The following is an 18,716-nucleotide window of genomic DNA, read 5'->3' as shown; positions in this document are numbered from 1 at the left end:
GTAGAATAGATTCACAGTTCTTGCAGTTTTTTGTTTGTTTTTTACAGATTATAATAATAGTGTTCTTGTGTTTATTTTATAAACAGAAAGGCTTCGATTTACTAAATGTACACTTATGTATGTCATATTTGGCTAATAAGAAAATAAAGTTGATTATATGGTAGCTAGGGGGCGCGGTGGTGCAGTGGGTTGGACCGCAGTCCTGCTGTCCGGTGGGTCTGGGGTTCGAGTCCCGCTTGGGGTGCCTTGCAGCGGACTGGCGTCCCGTCCTGGGTGTGTCCCCTCCCCCTCTGGCCTCACGCCCTGTGTTGCCGGGTAGGCTCCGTGACCCCCTATGGGACAAGCGGTTCTGAAAATGTGTGTGTGTGTGTGTGTATATGGTAGCTACCTATTGGTGTCTCTCATATTTGTAAAATACAAGCAATAAATTCAATTCAGTTCAATTTATTTTGATGGAGCGTGTGTGTCACACAGTGACACAGAGCACTTGAACTTAGACATAAGGCAAACAAACAAATACATCAGAACAAAGAAACAAAGAAGACAGTTGACTACCGACTATCATAATATAATGCTTTTATAGAGCTATAAGGACGTCTACTGGCCACAGGGGAAAGAAACAAAAACTCCCAACTGAGAGAAAAAAAAATGTCAGGGGGTCCAAGTGCCAGTGGCTGCCCACCCCTCCTGGGCATTCTAGATTAAATAAGACTTATAAGTCAGTTTACAGGTAATAATAACATTGTTGCTGTATGTTAGCTTGATTTCCCAATTCAACAAGGTACATCTCATCCATCATGGAGGATGCTCATCATCTTCAGTCAGCATGGGTTGCGTCTATGACCGCTGGCCGGCCTCCTCAGGTCTTACTGTAGGGAAACAATGCTCAACAAGAAGAAATGGTTAGTAATTTATAACTTAAACAAATAAATATGCTTTGGTATAGAGGTGAAAAAAACAGAAACATACCAAATTGAATTAAATTTAGTGGTGATATGAGTGAGCATCCAAGTCTTTAGTCTGGACTTAAAGACTGAGACAGACGGGGAAATTTCTGACAGTAAGTGGTAGACTATTCCACAGTTTAGGTGCACTACACACACACACACACACACATTTTCAGAACCTCTTGTCCCAGACAGGGTCACAGGGAACCGGAGCCTACCCGGCAACACAGGGCGTAAGGCCGGAGGGGGAGGGAACACACCCAGGACGGGACGCCAGTCCGCTGCAAGGCACCCCAAGCAGGACTCGAACCCCAGACCCACTAGAGAGCAGGACCTGGTCCAACCCACTGCGCCACCATGCCCCCACAGGTGCACTATAATCAATACATATTTGAAAGTCAGGCAGGCACAAACATTGTCTGAACCGCTTGTCCCAGATGGGGTCACAAGGAGCCAGATCCTAACCTGGCAACATGGGGCATGAGGGGGAGGGGACACACCAGGAGAGGGTATCAGTCTGTTGCAAGGCACCCCAAGCAGAACTTGAACCCCAGACCCACTGGAGAACAGGAACCAGTCCAATCCACTGTGCCACCGCAGCCCCCCATGCTTAAAAGTGAAGGAGAAAAAGTTACCATTCTGTACCGCATGTGTGGAATCTTACTGCACCTGCCCAATATTCCCAACCTTACCAAGGCTTCCACTTCTTGCTCCGAATCACAGAATGCTTTTTGTTTTCCATTAGCCTACAAGCTCACACATCCTTATTGTCTGAAGCTGCTTATCCCAAGCTGGGGTCGTGGCGAGCCAGAGCCTAACCCAGCAGCACAGGGTGCTGGGCTGGGGGGGAGGGGGCACACCCAGGACAGAACACCGGTACATCGCAAGGCACCCCAAGCAGGACTCGAGCTCCAGACCCACCAGGGATCCCCGGCCAAACCCGCTGCACCACCACACCCCACCCCCCGCTTACAAGCTGTGGCGTAATTGCCTTGTTTCATTTATTCTTTATGTTGTTAGAACTGTATATAATCCGAGTATATGGTTTAAAAATGGGAATCTTATATTTTATTGTTTTGCACTGCTCGGTGACTGAAATTAAATCAATCATAAAATACACACACACACACATTTTCGGAACCGCTTGTCCCATACGGGGTCGCGAGGAACTGGAGCCTACCCGGTAACACAGGGCGTACGGCCAGAGGGGGAGGGGACACACCCAGGACGGGACGCCAGTCCACTGCAAGGCACCCCACGTGGGACTCAAACCCCAGGCCCACCAGAGAGCAGGTGCAGTCCAACCCACTGCACCACTGCGCCACCGCATCCCCCTGCTCAATCATAAAATATTCAGACAAAATGATCATTTATAAATTTACTACATACTTCCAGCAAGCATTTAATTTTATCAATGGCATAACAATTTGTCAGTATTAGCAAGAGTACTAAATGGAGTTACACATAAATATTGGTGAGATGCATTACCATAGAAAAACTCACTGCCCCTTTCTTTAATTTATGAAAATTTCACCTGTAAGTCTGTATTGTATTGCATTTTATTTTTTGCTTAAATTCATTTTGCAGATGCTTTTCTGCAAAGCAACTTAATGTTCAGTCTATAAAAAAAGGCGAGAACCTTTAGATGCGAGTTCAATTACTATTGCACAGCATTCAGTTGACACATTACTTAAGGAGAATTATGAAAATAAAATTGAATCACACAGGAAATGCACTTCTTTTGCAAGACACACACACACTTTCAGAACTGCTTGTCCCATATAGGGTCAGGGGGAACCAGAGCCTACCCGACAACAGAGGGCATAAGGCCAGGGACATACCCAGGATGGGACGCCAGTCCGTCGCAAGGCACCGCAAGCGGGACTCGAACCCCAGACCCACCAGAGAGCAGGACTGTGGTCCAACCTACTGCACCACCGCATCCCCGTGACTTTGCCTGACATTCTGTTAATATGTTTCAGCAAGAAAATACCCACCATGTCTTCTGCAGCTGTTACTACAGATAGGGCACTTAAACATTGCTTTACTTTTACTCTTCTGTTCAGCTCATCACATTTTAATATGCCCAGAATGGCCAGGTGTAGTCAAACTTTTACAAAGCTGATCATAGAAGATATAATGATGGAAGTTTTAAAGGTCTAAGATAAAATGTTTGTCCAACAGAGATGGGTTTTGACCTTTCTTAAATATTGGGTGTGATCCAGCAGTTCTAAGGTAGAGAGGGTGTTCCTTACACTACAGTAGGGCCAAAACCAAGAACATACAGGCTTTCAGTTTAATCAAAGCATTAAAAACAAGTCTTCAAAATAAAATTATAAAAATTTTGAAAACAAGCCTAGCAAGAGAAAAAATAATGACATCTTAATCTCCAGAAAAGACCTGAGGGTCCAGCGCTTGTTCTTCTGTGTAAGACTGGTGTCTTGCTCTGTAATCATTTGCTAAGCATGACTGAATGTTTTGGCACTGCTGTTTGCGGTGTCAATACAAAACAATATCTCTTTCAGACTCACTTTTCTGCTGATCTCCCATGGGCTTTGTAAATGTGTACTACATCATCTGTTTAATAATGAAAAATCCTACTTTCCTGGTATGTGACTAATTGACTGCACTCAAGAATGTGTCTGCATCTAGCTCTATCCTTCTGTTGGTGTAATAGTCTTTTGCATTGTTCTCTGATATGTATTTAGTTTTGGAGAAAAGTGTCCACTAAATAAATGAATGTAAATGTACATAATGCTAGTTAATTGTTTTAGAAGCTCATCACAAAATGCATACATCTTTTGATCATAAGTTACTGCTACCTGAAAGGTTGCTAAATTTGTTGGTTACAGCTTCTTCAACTCAACAGCTTGATGTGCTCTTTTTTTCTTTTTACAAGACTGGCTTAGTTATTCCATGTACTGTATAGTGCAATCAGAAAATACACACACACACACATTTTCAGAACCGCTTGTCCCATACGGGGTCACGGGGAACCGAAGCCTACCCGGCAACACAGGGCGTAAGGCCGGAGGGGGAAGGGGACACACCCAGGACGGGACGCCAGTCCGTCACAAGGCACCCCAAGCGGGACTCGAACCCCAGACCCACCGGAGAGCAGGACTGTGGCCCAACCCACTGCACCACTGCACCCCCTCGCAATCAGAAAATATTTTTTTTTAATTTTTCATCACATTTTATTATTTTATTCCATTAAATCTTTATCCATAAAAACGTTTGTGTGTGTGGATGGATGGATGGGTGATTTGCAGTAATGATCACCCCCATTCCCAGGTTAATAATTTGTAAAAAAAAAAAAAAAAAACCTTTTGCAGCAGTTACAGCCCTAAGTCCTCTCAACTATTTCTATATGAGCTTTATGTATTTAGACTGTAGAGCACTTGCCCATTCCTACGTGTAAATATGCTTCTAAACTACCCAGGTAATGTTAGCGGGGGGGAATCATGTAGTACAGGTGGTCCCCGACTTATGATGGTTCGACTTATGATTTTTTTTGACTTTATGATGGTGAGCTGACAATAGACATTGAATAGAAACCGTACTTCGAATTTTGATTTTTTTTTCCTGGGTAAGCGATATGTGGTGCAATACTCTCTCGCGATGCTGGGAAGCGGCAGTGATCCGCATCGCCCAGTCCGTCATGCAGAGGTGTGTATTAGGTGTATTAAATGCATTTTTGACTTACGATATTTTCAACTTAACGTCGGATTTTGCAGATCGTAACCCTATCATAAGTCAGGGACCGCCTGTACTACATATTATAAAAGTCTTGGCCTTGGATAGGACATTCCAGGCAATTTAGCTTTTAAATAAAATGTTTTGCATCCATTAATTCATGGTTTTTGTTGTTTTGGGGTTTTTGCACTATTCAGACTTGAATCTTTTTTATTGCTGAATGAAACTGGTTTTTCCAGAGAATATGTCTGTATTTGACTCCATCCTTACCTTTAATGAGGAGCTTCTCTGTGTGTGTCCTGCTGAAAACCAACCCCACAGGAAACTTTGTTCATTTTAGTCATTTCAGATCACAAAATTTGATTTGAGATCCTCTCTTGGCCTTTTATTTGCCTTCTGGGAGCTTCATGCATGGCTTAACATGATGTTGTTTTTGCTTCAGAAACAGGTTCTGTCCAGCAACTACCCCAAAAGGATCAGACCTGTAATGCTTGAAGATATTTTTGATCAGTAGATAGTGTTTCTTTCATTCTCTAGCCTCAGGATCACTGCAGTGATCACTGCCTCCATTCCATTGCTCAGTTTAGTAGGACTGTTTGATATTGGTGTGTCTAAGTTCCACTATTTGGTTACAGTTCAGTTACTTGAATTCCTTGTTAACTACCTTAATATTTCCTTAACTTTCTCCTACTTTTAGTCTCCTGAAAATGTCATTGTACATTTCCATGAGCTGTTCCTTCATCTTAGTCACATTGTAAAGGATGTGATAACAAGTTTCAGCTGAGACAGCCCATAAATTTTGCACTCATGCAGTTGAACACAGGTAGATCTTTGTGGTTTAGCAATACATACTAGGTTGTTGGTCCTGTTTCAGATATCAGTTAATGGAATCTTACCATTTAAGGAGTACAAAAAATGTAGAGAGGTATATGGTGTTTGGTAACATTGACTGATTGTGATTTTTTTTCCTCAACAAACAAGTAGTTCATAACATCAAGTTCATTATTGAGCAGAGACCTCAATGAGGATGGCTTTAAAGTATCCCAATAGTGACTGTCTTAAATGTTTTTCTTTTTGTTTCAAGCAGTTTTTACTTTATTTTATTAGCAAGCTAATCTTGTATGGTTCTTTTTCTATTAATTGTTTATATTCTGCCACGCCCATGCTGCCGGGGCAACAAGCTACACCTGGGACCCGGTCGGGATGGAAGTGTAAAAGGCGGCAGCAGGACCAAGACTGACACAGAACCTTGTTCGCCTCGCGCCCCAAGCTTCCTACGACTCACTGTTCTGGCTACCCTTGCTCCTTGATCCCTGCTCCCTCGCTCCTCTCCTTGTGTTCCTTGCTCCCTGGTCCTTGCTCCCCGAAACCTCCTAACCCGGTTGGATTCCTGTGTTCTTTGACCTTTTGCCTGAATCTCGACTTCGCCTCCTGGATCTCCCTCAGTACGATGATTGTACCTCGGCTAACTGCGCCTGTCTGTGACAACGATTTTTGGATCTCCCTTAATAAACATCCTGTTCGCTCTCTGCTTGGGTTCGTCCTCTCATTCTGGAAATGGAACATGGCATATTCAGTTCTGATAAATGTTTTAAAATCATTTTACTGTGTCACACCACTTTTTTGGTGTCTGCAATACAACAGCCAACCAACCAACGTCAACAACCACTTGTCTCAAGCGGGGTTGGGGTGAGCTAGAGCCTTACCCGGCAACACAGGGCGCAAGGCCGAAGGGAGAGGGGTACACCGAGGACAGGACACCATTCCATCACAAGGCACCCCAAGGAGGGCTCAAACCCCAGCCCTGCCATACAGCAGCCACTGGCCAAACCTGCTACAATACAATAGCATCTTTTTTTTTCCATTTCACCACAAAACCTAGTTGTATATCCAGTCTTTATCTACCCACCCTGCAGTCACCTTATTGCCAATTGCAAGTTATAAGCCTTGTCTTTTCAAACATAATGAAAGAATGTAACCCAGCTGGGCATGAAATAGCTCCATCTGGCAAAACTGGAAAGGAAGAAGCAATTTTATTTGCTCAGTCAAAATTCTGAAAGAGGAAAATCCTATGAGCAAGTAGATCTGTAGAAGAGATGTATAAAGAGAAACTGGTGATTTTTTTTACATTATTTTTGTTAGAAAAATAGAAGCATGAAGTTAACTGGTGACCCCGATAAGTAAATAGTTGTGACTATTTGATCAGTTTCCCACTAACCGTGACCCATTGCCATCAGTATTTCTGTGTATTTGAAAATGTTCAACCTGATAATATTATATTAGCACATTTCTCTCACGTTGCTCGCTTTTCACTTTCTAAGCGCTGATGACGTTATCTCGATTGGTAACAAAACAATTTCACAAAGAATTCCAAGCCCTTGCTAACAATGATATTGGAATGTGAGAAACAGAGATGAATAATTGAAGGCAGCATCACGTTTTAAGGAACTCATAGGGTAAACATGTCTACCATCAACAGCGTACTTCAGCACAACAACAATACTGTAACAACCCATGCTACTGTTTTAGGAGGGAAACCTGTGTAATGTAAATAGTTGCATTATGGGGAATAATGTTAAATGTGGGTGTGCAACCACTGGGGGCAGTTAGGGGGAAAATGATGGGGTGACTGTGCCTATGAGCGTGTGGGAAGAAAGCCTGGGAGTGTTAAGTGGATTAGGAAGGCTGGTTTGAGGCACAGATCCAGGAGGAAATGGCATCCCTGGACCAAGAGCACTATTTCTCTGGTGCTGGTGTTCAAATTGTTTGTAATGAATGCTGTCTCTGCATCCTTCATTGCCCCCTCTAAACCCATGGTGCTGTGTGCTACAGTACAAATGTACCTTGTGCCATTAAAACTGAACTTGGAAATACTGAATGACAAGCCATGGATTTCAGATCCCTTCCTTCCACCCTACTCCCCATTTCTCAACCCCATGGGGGAGTTTTCTGGCATTGCAATGAAGATGTTATGGCAGAAATCTTTATGACATGAAAGCTCCAGTCTAAGGAGTCAGCCTGAGGAGACATATCTGTGGAGCCGTACCTGAGGGGGAAGCAGCATGCCAGGGGATATATCTCATACTGTCTGACCTGGGAAAACATTGCTTGCGATGTAAATGAAGTTGTCTGGCTTGACCCAGCCCATAGAAATTATGCTGAGGCAAAATAAATACACCTTGTTTTATTTGTTCTGGTGGGATACTTCTATTTGTAATTTTTATGGTGTACAGTTTTTTCATGTTTACAGAATTTTGATTTTTGAATTCACTCGTAACTTGATCATTTAAAGTCAGAAGGTGAGAAGAGCATTTGTTAGACTAATTTAACACTACAGCATCCATTTAATTCAGTATTTTGATTTCTGGCCCACACATGGCATTCATAAATTATTAAAAGTGCAGTAAACTGAATGGCAACATGCAATTTAGCTAATGTGAAATGTTCATTGATCTTTCTAACCAGAGAAGAATGAGGAGTTTTAAGCACAACTTCAGTTGAGACCGCACCGCATTCTGTAACTTTGCTATGGATTTTAAATGCAAGCAGCAGAAGCTGTCTTTCAATTATTAAAAAGTAAAGAGGCTTTGAAGCTGCAAACAGCAAAAAAATGTTCAGGTATTTAAAAAAGTCTGAGCCACAAACCTTAGTGCATATCTACGAAATTTATAGTAATACAGTACCCAGAAAACCCATCATATGAGTTCCACATGGGTTATAAGTGCAGAACATTAATGAAACTGACCAACTTCACTCCCCAGTTTCAACATGGGCGCCTCAAGTGTATGATCACTTACAGACTCATTCAGGAGCGTCACAATTTGCCAGGTACTGGGGAACCAAAAAATATGCTGTAGCAATATAGTACTCAACAAAGCTTCACATGCATATAAGAGACATGTTAGGTTTGGTTGAAAATTGAGGGTACACCCTACCTTGATTTGTAGGCATTGGATGAAGGTAGGTCCCTTGTCAGCAATCACTAACTGTCACAATGGGTTACTACACAGTTGTCATCTGGACTGTTGACTGTAACCTTAAAATGAGACTCAACTTGTTAAAACGAAGACACGTGTAAACTTTAAATGATTATTGTTAGCACTTTGCTTACAAGCAAAGAAATTTAAACGTAATTTACTAAATTAAAAAACTGCAAGATAAATGAGCAGGTATCTGGGTATTATTTGCACCTACCTGTTATTTGCTATAATACTGCATCTGTTACAAATACATCTACTGGAGAGATACAGATGCAGACACAATTCAAAGTCAGTCTGTCTGATGCCACCATTTTAAACCAGCATACATTACATGGGTAGCTGCATATAGAATTGGGCAGCACAATGGCACAGCGAGTGGCGCTGCTGTCTCACAGCACCTACATGGTGTGAGAGAATTTTGGTTCAATCCGTGCTCAGTCTATGTGAAGCTTGCATGGTCTCGCTGTATCTGTGTGGGTTTCCTCCCATAGCCTAAAAGACATGCTGTTCAGGTTCACCCATAGGGTGTGAGTGACAGAGAGAGTATGTTCCACTGATGTATGTATGAGTGACCCATTGTAAGTAGTGTATCTAGCAGTGTAAGTCACCTTGGTGAATAAGGTGTGTGAGCTGATTACACTCCATAGTTTAAAGCTGCTTTGGAATAAGGCATCTGCTAAATGAATAAATGTAAACGTAGGCCAAAACCAGAGTCTTGAACTTGACAATAAGAGCTACAGGCAGCCGCTGGAGACAGGATGACTGATACTTTGCGTTATTTCACAGGTAGCTCAGCCAGGAGCTGAGGGGCTGTAATAGAAAAACCAGCAGCTGCCATGTCATACTTGAAAAACACAAGATAAGGCACTGGAACCCTGTTTGTATGTTTGTGATCTGGGTCAGAGAATCAGTTGAAATACCTCACGTCCTCATGTAGGATGCATAAGGTTGTGGATGTCCTGTCTGTCTGTCTGTCTGTCACGTGCCTGCAGCCCAAAATGCAACGTGTGGAAATACACATGTCTTCAGTCTCTCTGTGGGAAAGAAAATCTCAGCTCTGCATCCGCGTGATGTTTTTACGCATTACAGCTGCGCACTTCCAAGAGGTCTTCTTCGGTTAAATCCTGAGGGTCATATAAAGAGAACCGCGTGTAAAAAAAAAAAAAAAAAAAAAAACAAGAATACTCCATGTATTGTAAGCCGTTATGCGTTGCAGTTTTTCTTCGGGCTGACATATCCGTCAGCGTATGCTCAGACAAAGGAACAAGAACCTAGTCAATGAAACTTTTGATGACGTGCGTGAAACATATTCGAAGTGCGCGCATTCTCCAGTGGCAAAGTACATTAAAGCAGCTGCTACATGAACATAAAGCTCGTGTAGTGACTACTCGCCATGTGAATACAGTACAGTGAGTCGCAATGGGATGCTGCGCACTCGTCCGCCTTTCGGAAGCTCGCACAGGAGCCTCGACCGGGCTGAGCTAATTTGCGGTTTCTCGCTCCTATGGCAACCCAACAGATCCCTTTCATGAATATTCACAATACACCAGGAAGGCAGGAGCCGTGGATCGGTGATGTCAGCAGTCCTGGGATACTCGTGCTGGCTGCGAGATCGCGTCGTTTTGTTTATTACTGACCGCAGACACCGATCGGAGAAGGTGGGGGTTGGTGGGTGTGTGGGAAGGAGCGCGTGCCGCGATTTTAATGACATGTCCGTGTCCTCAGCTCTGTCCTCCGGCACGTCCCTCCGCCAGGTACGCCCAGGTGGCCTCATGAGTTCTTTCGCCTTCGCGGGATTCTCAGCATTCCGGTGCCTCGCCACAGAAGAGCGGGGCTGAAGCGCGCGCTGCTGTCAAAGGAAAGGCTTTACGTTTGGAGTCAGGTCGGGGTTCGAGAGTACCACTCCCTGCAAGCCACAAGCACAGGCATCCCTGGCATGTGCAATTGGTGTGCAGAGGATCTGAAGGTGCGAGACACGCTCTAAGCCCCGCGCAGCTGGCGCTGTCATCCGTGCCATTGAAATACAGGTAAATAACTCGGCTTTCGCCTTTTCGTCAAATTGCAATCTTGACAATTCACTGCAACAATGGACAAGTTGCATTCTTCCATGCGTAAACGGCTGTACAGCTTGCCACAGCACATCGGACAGAAAGCCTCGGTCATGGGCGAAGGAGACGACGGGGACAAGGACATCTGCAGGAAGAGTCTGAGGATGAAGCCCCTGCCCTCGCCCTCCTCTGCGGGAAGCTCTAAAGGCATCGCAGAAGCCAAAAGCGGCGACTTGGCGATGATGGAGACAGAGGTGGGGAGACCTGTGAAGACCAGCTCGAACGGGGACTGCAGACGGTTCAGGGGCAGCCTCTCGTCCATCACCAGCCGGCACGTTCATGACCTGGGCTCTGCGGAGGAGAGGCGCCTCATCACCGAAGGGGACCTCACCCCTAGCGAGGACCAGCCCCCCGGAGCGCCGGGCGGCGAGGCGGATGTGGGGCCGCAGGGTGGCGCGGGGGCCCAGCGGGCATCTCCCGACCAGCAGTCGGGTTTCATAAAGTTGGAGGGCATCGATCAGATCTTGCCCGACGACGAGCGACTCTACCAGGCTGGCTTCATCCACAGGCAGCTGGGGGCTATGCTGCAGCCGGGAGTCAACAAGTTCTCCTTGCGGATGTTTGGGAGCGAGAAGGCGGTGGAGCGCGAGCAGGAGCGCGTGAAATCCGCCGGATTTTGGATAATCCACCCGTACAGTGATTTCAGGTAAACCTGTCACCTCTGCGTTTTGTGGTCAGCGGTGCCTTCTGAGTCCGGGCTTGGTCGCTCCCAGCGCTGGGCGGCTGTTTGCGCCCGTGTTACCCCTGAGCACGTGCTCACCTAGGTGTGATAGGGCTCTTACCTGAATAACAGTCCTTTTGAAATCTGCAACAAGTCTCGAGTGAGTTCTTATTCGTGCCAATAGCCCAATGCAGTCATATCTCTAACTTCTTTTCCACATGATTCACTTCGTTAAGATGACTTCCTTGGTATATTTCAGCGCATATCTATACATTGTTACAGTAATTAACTGTTGTTGCGCTTTAAAACTTCAGACACCCGAGCAATTTGTGAGACATACAAAACACAGAATATGTAAGTCATACATGCTAAGAAACACGCGTGCTTTTTTATTTCCAGCAGCAATACCTGTTGTGAAGGACTCGAGACAAATACTTTTTTGAGACACCAATGTAAGCAGTGGACTTGGTGGTGGTCACTCAAGACCAATTCCAAACGAAACGTGTTTCAAATTTGTTAGGAGCAGGAGAAGAGAGGGCGCGGTGGCGCGGTAGCGCAGCGGTTATGAGTAGGTCCTACTGTCTGGGGTTCAAGTCCCACTTAGATGCCTTGTGATGGAGTGGCGTCCCGTCCTCGGTATGCCCTTTCCAGCCTTACGCCCTGTGTTGCCGGGTTGGGCTACTATTCGCCGCGACCCCTCTTAGGAGAGGCGGTTTCAGCGAGAGTGAGTGAACAGTGTTTGAACCGTAATACGTCTTTAGCCTCACTGACAAAATGTCGTTTTTAATATTCAGTTCAACATCTCACATCACACTCTATAAGTTATTGCATATTCAGATGTATAACATACTTGGCAAGAAATGACAGTATAAACTAGGGAAAAGGGAACGGGATAAGTAAATATTTTCGTCCAAGAAAATTATGAGCTGACAAAAGGGACGTTTAAAGGGACGTTTTGCGCTCAGCTGGAATTAATGACTCATTTATTCATAAATAAATGAGTTAACAAAGTGAAATAAAGACGTATTAAAACGGACTGAATTATTTATTTTCATTGTTTTATTACTTATTGATTATAAGACTATGAAATTTTGTCTGTTACCTCAATACGCAACAGCTGCTATTGGCCAATTTGTGATTTAATATTTAATTGGAGAAATGTCTTCTTATTTGACGGACTGTGCTTAATCTGCATTGTAGCAGCTACAAAAGAAAAAGGACGCTGCATTCTGTTAAATTTGTGATAACCTTATATCAGGCAGCCAAGTTTTTGCATTTTGTATTTTGCATTTTTTACTTGTCATTTTGGCATGAGAACAAATTCCTATCCGTTCTGCGTCACATAGTCTTGTTATTAATAAATCTCTGTCCTTGACAATGACATCGCCTATGCCTTTAATGCACAGTTACTGTAATAGAAGGCCACAAAATAATGATGTTAATATTTAGGGTTAGCAGAAATATATCAGTCATCCAGTGTCAGAGTTGACAGATTTGTAGAAACCCTCAGAGCTGATCATTGGTTTGGTTTTTGTTATTCTTTCAAAAGTGTTTCCATTCTTTTGTTTCACTAGTAGAAGAGTGGACAGATCTCACTGGTATTTTTTGGTACACCAATGTCATCACATGCTCTTCAAATAAACAAAAAATTATAGTACAGAATAAAAATATGCAGGAATCTCCAAACCACTAGTACTCAACTATGAGTACATATGAAAAATCACAGACTGTTACAGAAACCAATCCTATTATACATGAGCACACTTTTGTTTTACCTGGGTGCGTTTTTAACCAGTATACACACACACACATTTTCTGAACCGCTTGTGCCATAGGGGGTCGCAGAGAACTGGAGCCTAACCCAGCAACTCAGGGTGTAGGGCTCGAGGGGGAGGGGACACACCTAGGACGGGATGCCAGTCTGTTGAAAGGCACCCCAAGCAGGACTCGAACCCCAGACACACCAGAGAGCAGGACCCAGTCCAACCCACTGCGCCACTGCACCACCGTGCCCCCCTTAGCCAGTATATATTTTATATATATGTAGTTTGTAGATCAAGGGGAAGGGGGAGTATGGTGGTGCAGTGGGCTTGGTTGGGTCCTGCTCTCTATGGGACGTGGGATTCAAGTCCTCCTTGGGGTGCCCTGCAGCAGGATGGCTACCCCTCCCCCCCAACTCTGCACTGCCAGGCTAGGCTCTGCTGGGACAAGCAAGTTCCAACAGTATGTGTGTGTCTGTGTATTACTGTAAAATGGTTGATATTTACATTTACATTTATTCGTTTAGCAGACGCTTTTGTCCAAAGCGATGTACATCTCGGCAAAAGCACAATTTATGCATTACATTAAGAGAAGGAGACAGCTGCAGACATGAAAGTCTCAAGCAAACCTAGTTTGTTACTTACCACTTGCTGCACCGAGGTTCATCGTTCAAGTAGGTGCATAACACAGGATAGACAAATCCCGATACCTTCCCACCAATTTTTTTTTTTTGTTTTTTTAAATGTTATAAGCTAGGTGGGTGCAGTAGTGCAGTGGGTTGGATGGGGTTCTGCTTTCCAGTGGGTCTGGGGTTCGAGTCCCGCTTGGGGTGCCTTGCGATGGACTGGTGTCCTGTCCTGGGTGTGTCCCCTCCCCATCCAGCCTTCCACCCTGTGTTGCTGGGTAGGCTCCGGTTCCCCGTGACCCCGTATGGGACAAGCGGTTCAGAGAATGTGTGTGTGTATTATAAGATAAGCAAGTACAATGCCAGAGTAATGGCTGAATAAAGGTTGTATCTGGGGATGCTTATGGAGTTATGATGCATGAACAGTTACACCATTAATGAGCTGGAGAGATCTTGGATGATCTGGATCTATTTATTTTTTCTTTTTCTGAGGTCAATTTAAAATCACGGGGCTGGCATTACTGCATGTGCAAATCTGGCATAGTCCTTACAAACTAGTCTGTGAGTAGATTAAGGTTTCTTTTTAAGGATTTTTCTTATTCTTTGTAGGTTGTAAACTAGCTTGATTTACTCTACATGTTCAAGTCAGACTGTAGCCCAGTAACAGGCTGCAGCTCCATATTTGCTCATAATTTTTTTTTCTTGAATGCTTTATTAACACACACACACACACACACACACACACACTTTCAGAACCGCTCGTCCCATACAGGGTCGCGGGGAACCAGAGCCTACCCGGCAACACAGGGCGTAAGGCCGGAGGGGGAGGGGACACACCCAGGAGGGGACACACCCAGGACACGACACCAGTCCACTGCAAGGCACCCCAAGCGGGACTCAAACCCCAGACCCACCAGAGAGCAGGACCCGGTCCAACACACCGCGCCCCCCGTAGATTAAGATATTAGTTTTCATTCTCAAAGTGACCATATTTGTTATTTAAATATAATCATAGCAAAAACTATTAGAAACTGTATGGGACTGTGGGAGCACTTTCATTCACTTTGCTTCCAGTGTTTACAGCTGGCGTCTGGTGTACCTGAGTGCTGGTGATCAATTAGAAGATGACGAATATTGAACTTCTTTAGAGAAAGTAGCATGTTTTTAGGTGGGGGTGCGGTAGCACAGCAGGCTTGGCCGGGTTGTGCTCTCCGGTAGGTCTGGGGTTCAAGTCCTGCTTGGGGTGCCTTGTGATAGACTGGCGTCCTGCCCTGAGTGTGTCCCCTCCAGCCTTGCACCCTCTGTTGCCAGGCTAGGCTCTGGCTTGCTGCAACCCCATTTGAGCCGAGCAGTCTCAGACTATTTGTGTGTAGCTTTATTTTCAGCCATTTAAAATTATTTGAAATGTAGCTTGAATTGCTTAATTTTTTCAGTAGTCCCAAAGGTGATTTTATGTACAACAGCTACTGTATACCCAAGGTTTTTACACCAACTTACTTGTAGATCTGTCTTCTGTCTTATCAGGCTTTTTTGACAATGGCTTGAAACTGGCTAACACTGGACATGCTAATGTGATTAACTGTTCAGTGGTATTGAATGAGTGGTTGTGGAGGTTACATATTTAATTTGAAATGAGGCTTAATTTTAATGTCATTTGAAGTTAAAAAAAAATAAATGGCATAACTCAAATGTGTTGGTATCATGTCCAGAGTGCACCCTCTTCCTCCAGGATATCTGACCCTGTGCTGGATAAGCAGTTACTGATAATGGATTAATGGACAAGTTACAAATCTTTTTAATTTCTTATAATTTTATCTGAGAATTTTACAGAACTTAACCTCTTATTCAGCGGAGAGACATGTTATTCACCTTTAATTGACTGAGGCCTAGGAGTAAAAGTGATTTTTGTACAAGCTGTGTTTGTAGACCCACTGTATTTTAAAAATGACTTTAAGTATACTAAAACTATTTCACTATTACAGTAGGTAATCAATTTACAAACACCGTTGGGACCAGAAATCTGTCTTTAACAGGATTTCTCCATAAATCCACGCATTATGGCTCAATGAAAGTTTAATAAAACAGATGTCTCTCAGTTTATTCACAGGTTATGTTCTGTAAAAACCAAAGATTAAATGATAATAAATGGTAAAATCTGATAAGAGACTTTAATTTATGGCATTTTTTAAACTGGTGTAATGAATAGCACAGGGTCATCACAGAATACAGACAGACACTACACTGAAAAAAAAAAAATGTCCACATACATAGAGTGAGGGTTTAGGGTCAGAAGGTTACAATATATCTCAAGTATGAACATGCAGCACATTCTAATAACTTCTAGAAGGGTGTCCAGATATTCCAGAATTCGCTGGAGTTGCCATACAAATTAAATGTCAGTTTTTCAAGTGGAACAATTTTTAGTTAAAATTTTTTAAAATTTTAGTTATCCACATATTTGCAAAGGGAACTTCAGCTGTAAACCACAACATTAAAATATATTTTTTTGCCAAATATGTAACATCACTTTTATTTATTTAGCTAACACTTTTCTTCAAAGAAACTTATTTTTTTACTACCTACAATTATTTCCCCTTTTATGCAGATGGGTAATTTTACTGAAGCAATTCTAGGGTACTTTGCCCAAGGGTATTACAGCAGGGATTCACACCTGCCACCTTTAGTACCTAAAAGTAGCAGCTCTAACCCCTGTTCTACCCACTAGCATGTAATAGTCATAGTCTATGTGCTATAACATCAAGAAAGGAGTCTGGTTTATGATTTAACAAGAGAATAGTTGGGGAGAAATCAAATTTACTGTTAAAGGTTTCTTGGAAAGGTGCTTGTACCCCAGTCCACTGAGCTTGTATCTTATTGAATTCCCAGAAAAATGTTTCAAAGTGCCTGGACAGACTTTCCATTTAAAACACAACAGGTATGTTCCTGGGAACAATCTTTGGGGGTGCACTGCAGTGAGATAGATTTTGTGAATGAACCTGAAGTCTTGTTCCTGGATGCTGAGAGAAGTAGAGGCAGGGAAAACTTTAGTACATATACTGTGGATGACCATTCATGGTTGCTGTAAGACACATCAAGATCCTGTTCCTAAGTCTTTCTCAGTGCATCAAAAGAGCCAGTACCACACACACACCATCTGAACCGCTCGTCGCATACGAGGTCGCAGCCTAGCCAGGCAACACAGGGCATAAGGCTGGAGGGGGAGGGGACACACCCAGGACGGGACGCCAGTCCGTCGCAAGGCACCCCAAGCAGGACCCAGTCCAACCCACTGCACCACCGCAACCCCCTCAGAGCCAGTACCAGTGCTTAATAAAATGGTATATAATTCAGAAATCATGTCCCTGGAGTAGTTTGGTGTAATGAGCTGTTTCTCAATTTTTGTGTATTCTGTCAGTAATCTGTTCTCCTTTTCTAGGGCAACAATAATGTAATGGAGCTGTAGATATTTAGATAAGTCTGTATTCAGTAGGTCAAAATAATATCTTTAAAGGTTAAACTCACCAGTCATCTGCAAATAAAAAAGATATATCCAATATTTATTAGATTTTCATCAACTGTTTAACCTATGCAGGCTTCCTGGAAACACAATACGTGAGCTAGGGTTCTTTGTGAATGGACATCATTTTTTCTTAGTACTTGTGTTTTATTATCTTTTATTAAGCTGAAACAACATGCTCAACATTTGTTTCCATCTCACCATTTTACATTTACATTTATTCATTTAGCAGACGCTTTTCTCCAAAGCGACATACATCTCAGTGAAAATACAATTTGTGCATTGCATTAGGAGAAAGAGACATCGTTGCAGACGTGATTCTTAAGTAAACCTAGTTTGTTTCTTTTCACTTTGTGCACCGATGTTCATTGCATGAGTAGGTGCATAAAATGCAGGATAGATGAATCCCGATCACCTTCCAACAATTTCTTTCTTTTTTTTTTTTGTAAAAAGGTACACAAACATTTACATATAATATAGAAGTAGCGGCTCTGTAAAGTGTGAGTTTGCTTTGTTATCTATACAATCAGTATTGTAGTATGTATTGATGCCTCAGTTTATTTGGCGAGTAAGTGCTGTAAAAGTCTTGGATATAACTATAACAAATTACAAACACAGACTTTTAATATTTGCAAGCAAAGTGAAGTCAACTTTGAGCTATATGAAACAAACTAGAACTATATAAAATGACTGAAAATAAAAACATATGCTCTTCTTTAATGAAGAACATGTGGTCATTTCTAACCTCTTTTAGGTAGACTCTGTGGTGGTGCAGCGAGTCTGGCCAGGTTCTGCTATCTGGCAGGTCTGGGGTTTGAGTCCTGCTTGGGGTGCCTTGCAACAAACCAGTGTCCCATTGTGGGTGTGTTGCCTCCCCCTTCAGCCTTGCACCCTTGTGTTGCTGGGTTAGGCTCCAGTTTGCCATGACCCTGCTTGGGACAAGTGGTTTTGGACTGTCACTGTTGGCTGTATGTGTGTACACAACTTGCTATTTCATTCATCATAAGTATACATTATCCTAATAGAATTCTTTGCTGAACCTTGGCTTCTGCATTATTACAGCATGCAAGGTTTTTGACTTTGGGCACAGATATTACTGTACACTTAGTCTTTAAGAAAAGAGGGCTTTATAACCTTGCAAGCAAGCTAAAAAAAGAAAAATACTGAATGGTAAGTATTTGTCGTGATTCTCTCAGTGGAAAAGAAAGCAGTTTCAGTACCTGTCTGGCAGTAAATTATACAATGATTACTGACTATGATCCTAGTATACAAAACTTTCCTAAGACTCTAATGCTGTTGCCAATTGAAATAGTTTTAAGGTTTCAGCAAAAAGATGCAGTGGCGCAGTGGGTTGGACCACAGTCCTGCTCTCCGGTGGGTCTGGGGTTCGAGTCCCGCTTGGGGTGCCTTGCGACGGACTG

General features: G+C 43.2%; 1 protein-coding gene across 1 annotated transcript in view; it reads left to right on the top strand.

Annotated features, from left to right (window-relative positions):
* The first annotated feature begins 10,709 nt into the window (after positions 1 to 10,709).
* The window catches only part of hcn4 (hyperpolarization activated cyclic nucleotide-gated potassium channel 4), an 84,328-nt gene continuing 76,321 nt past the window's right edge, over positions 10,710 to 18,716 (top strand). Inside the window, exon 1 of the mRNA XM_029252040.1 lies at positions 10,710 to 11,377. Within this exon, the coding sequence (XP_029107873.1) occupies positions 10,710 to 11,377 (668 nt within the window). The remainder of the gene's footprint in view (positions 11,378 to 18,716) is intronic.

The sequence above is a fragment of the Scleropages formosus genome, chromosome 5 (genome assembly GCF_900964775.1).
Source record: "Scleropages formosus chromosome 5, fSclFor1.1, whole genome shotgun sequence".
Classification (NCBI taxonomy): domain Eukaryota; kingdom Metazoa; phylum Chordata; class Actinopteri; order Osteoglossiformes; family Osteoglossidae; genus Scleropages; species Scleropages formosus.
This window is presented reverse-complemented; position numbering and strand designations above follow the sequence as displayed.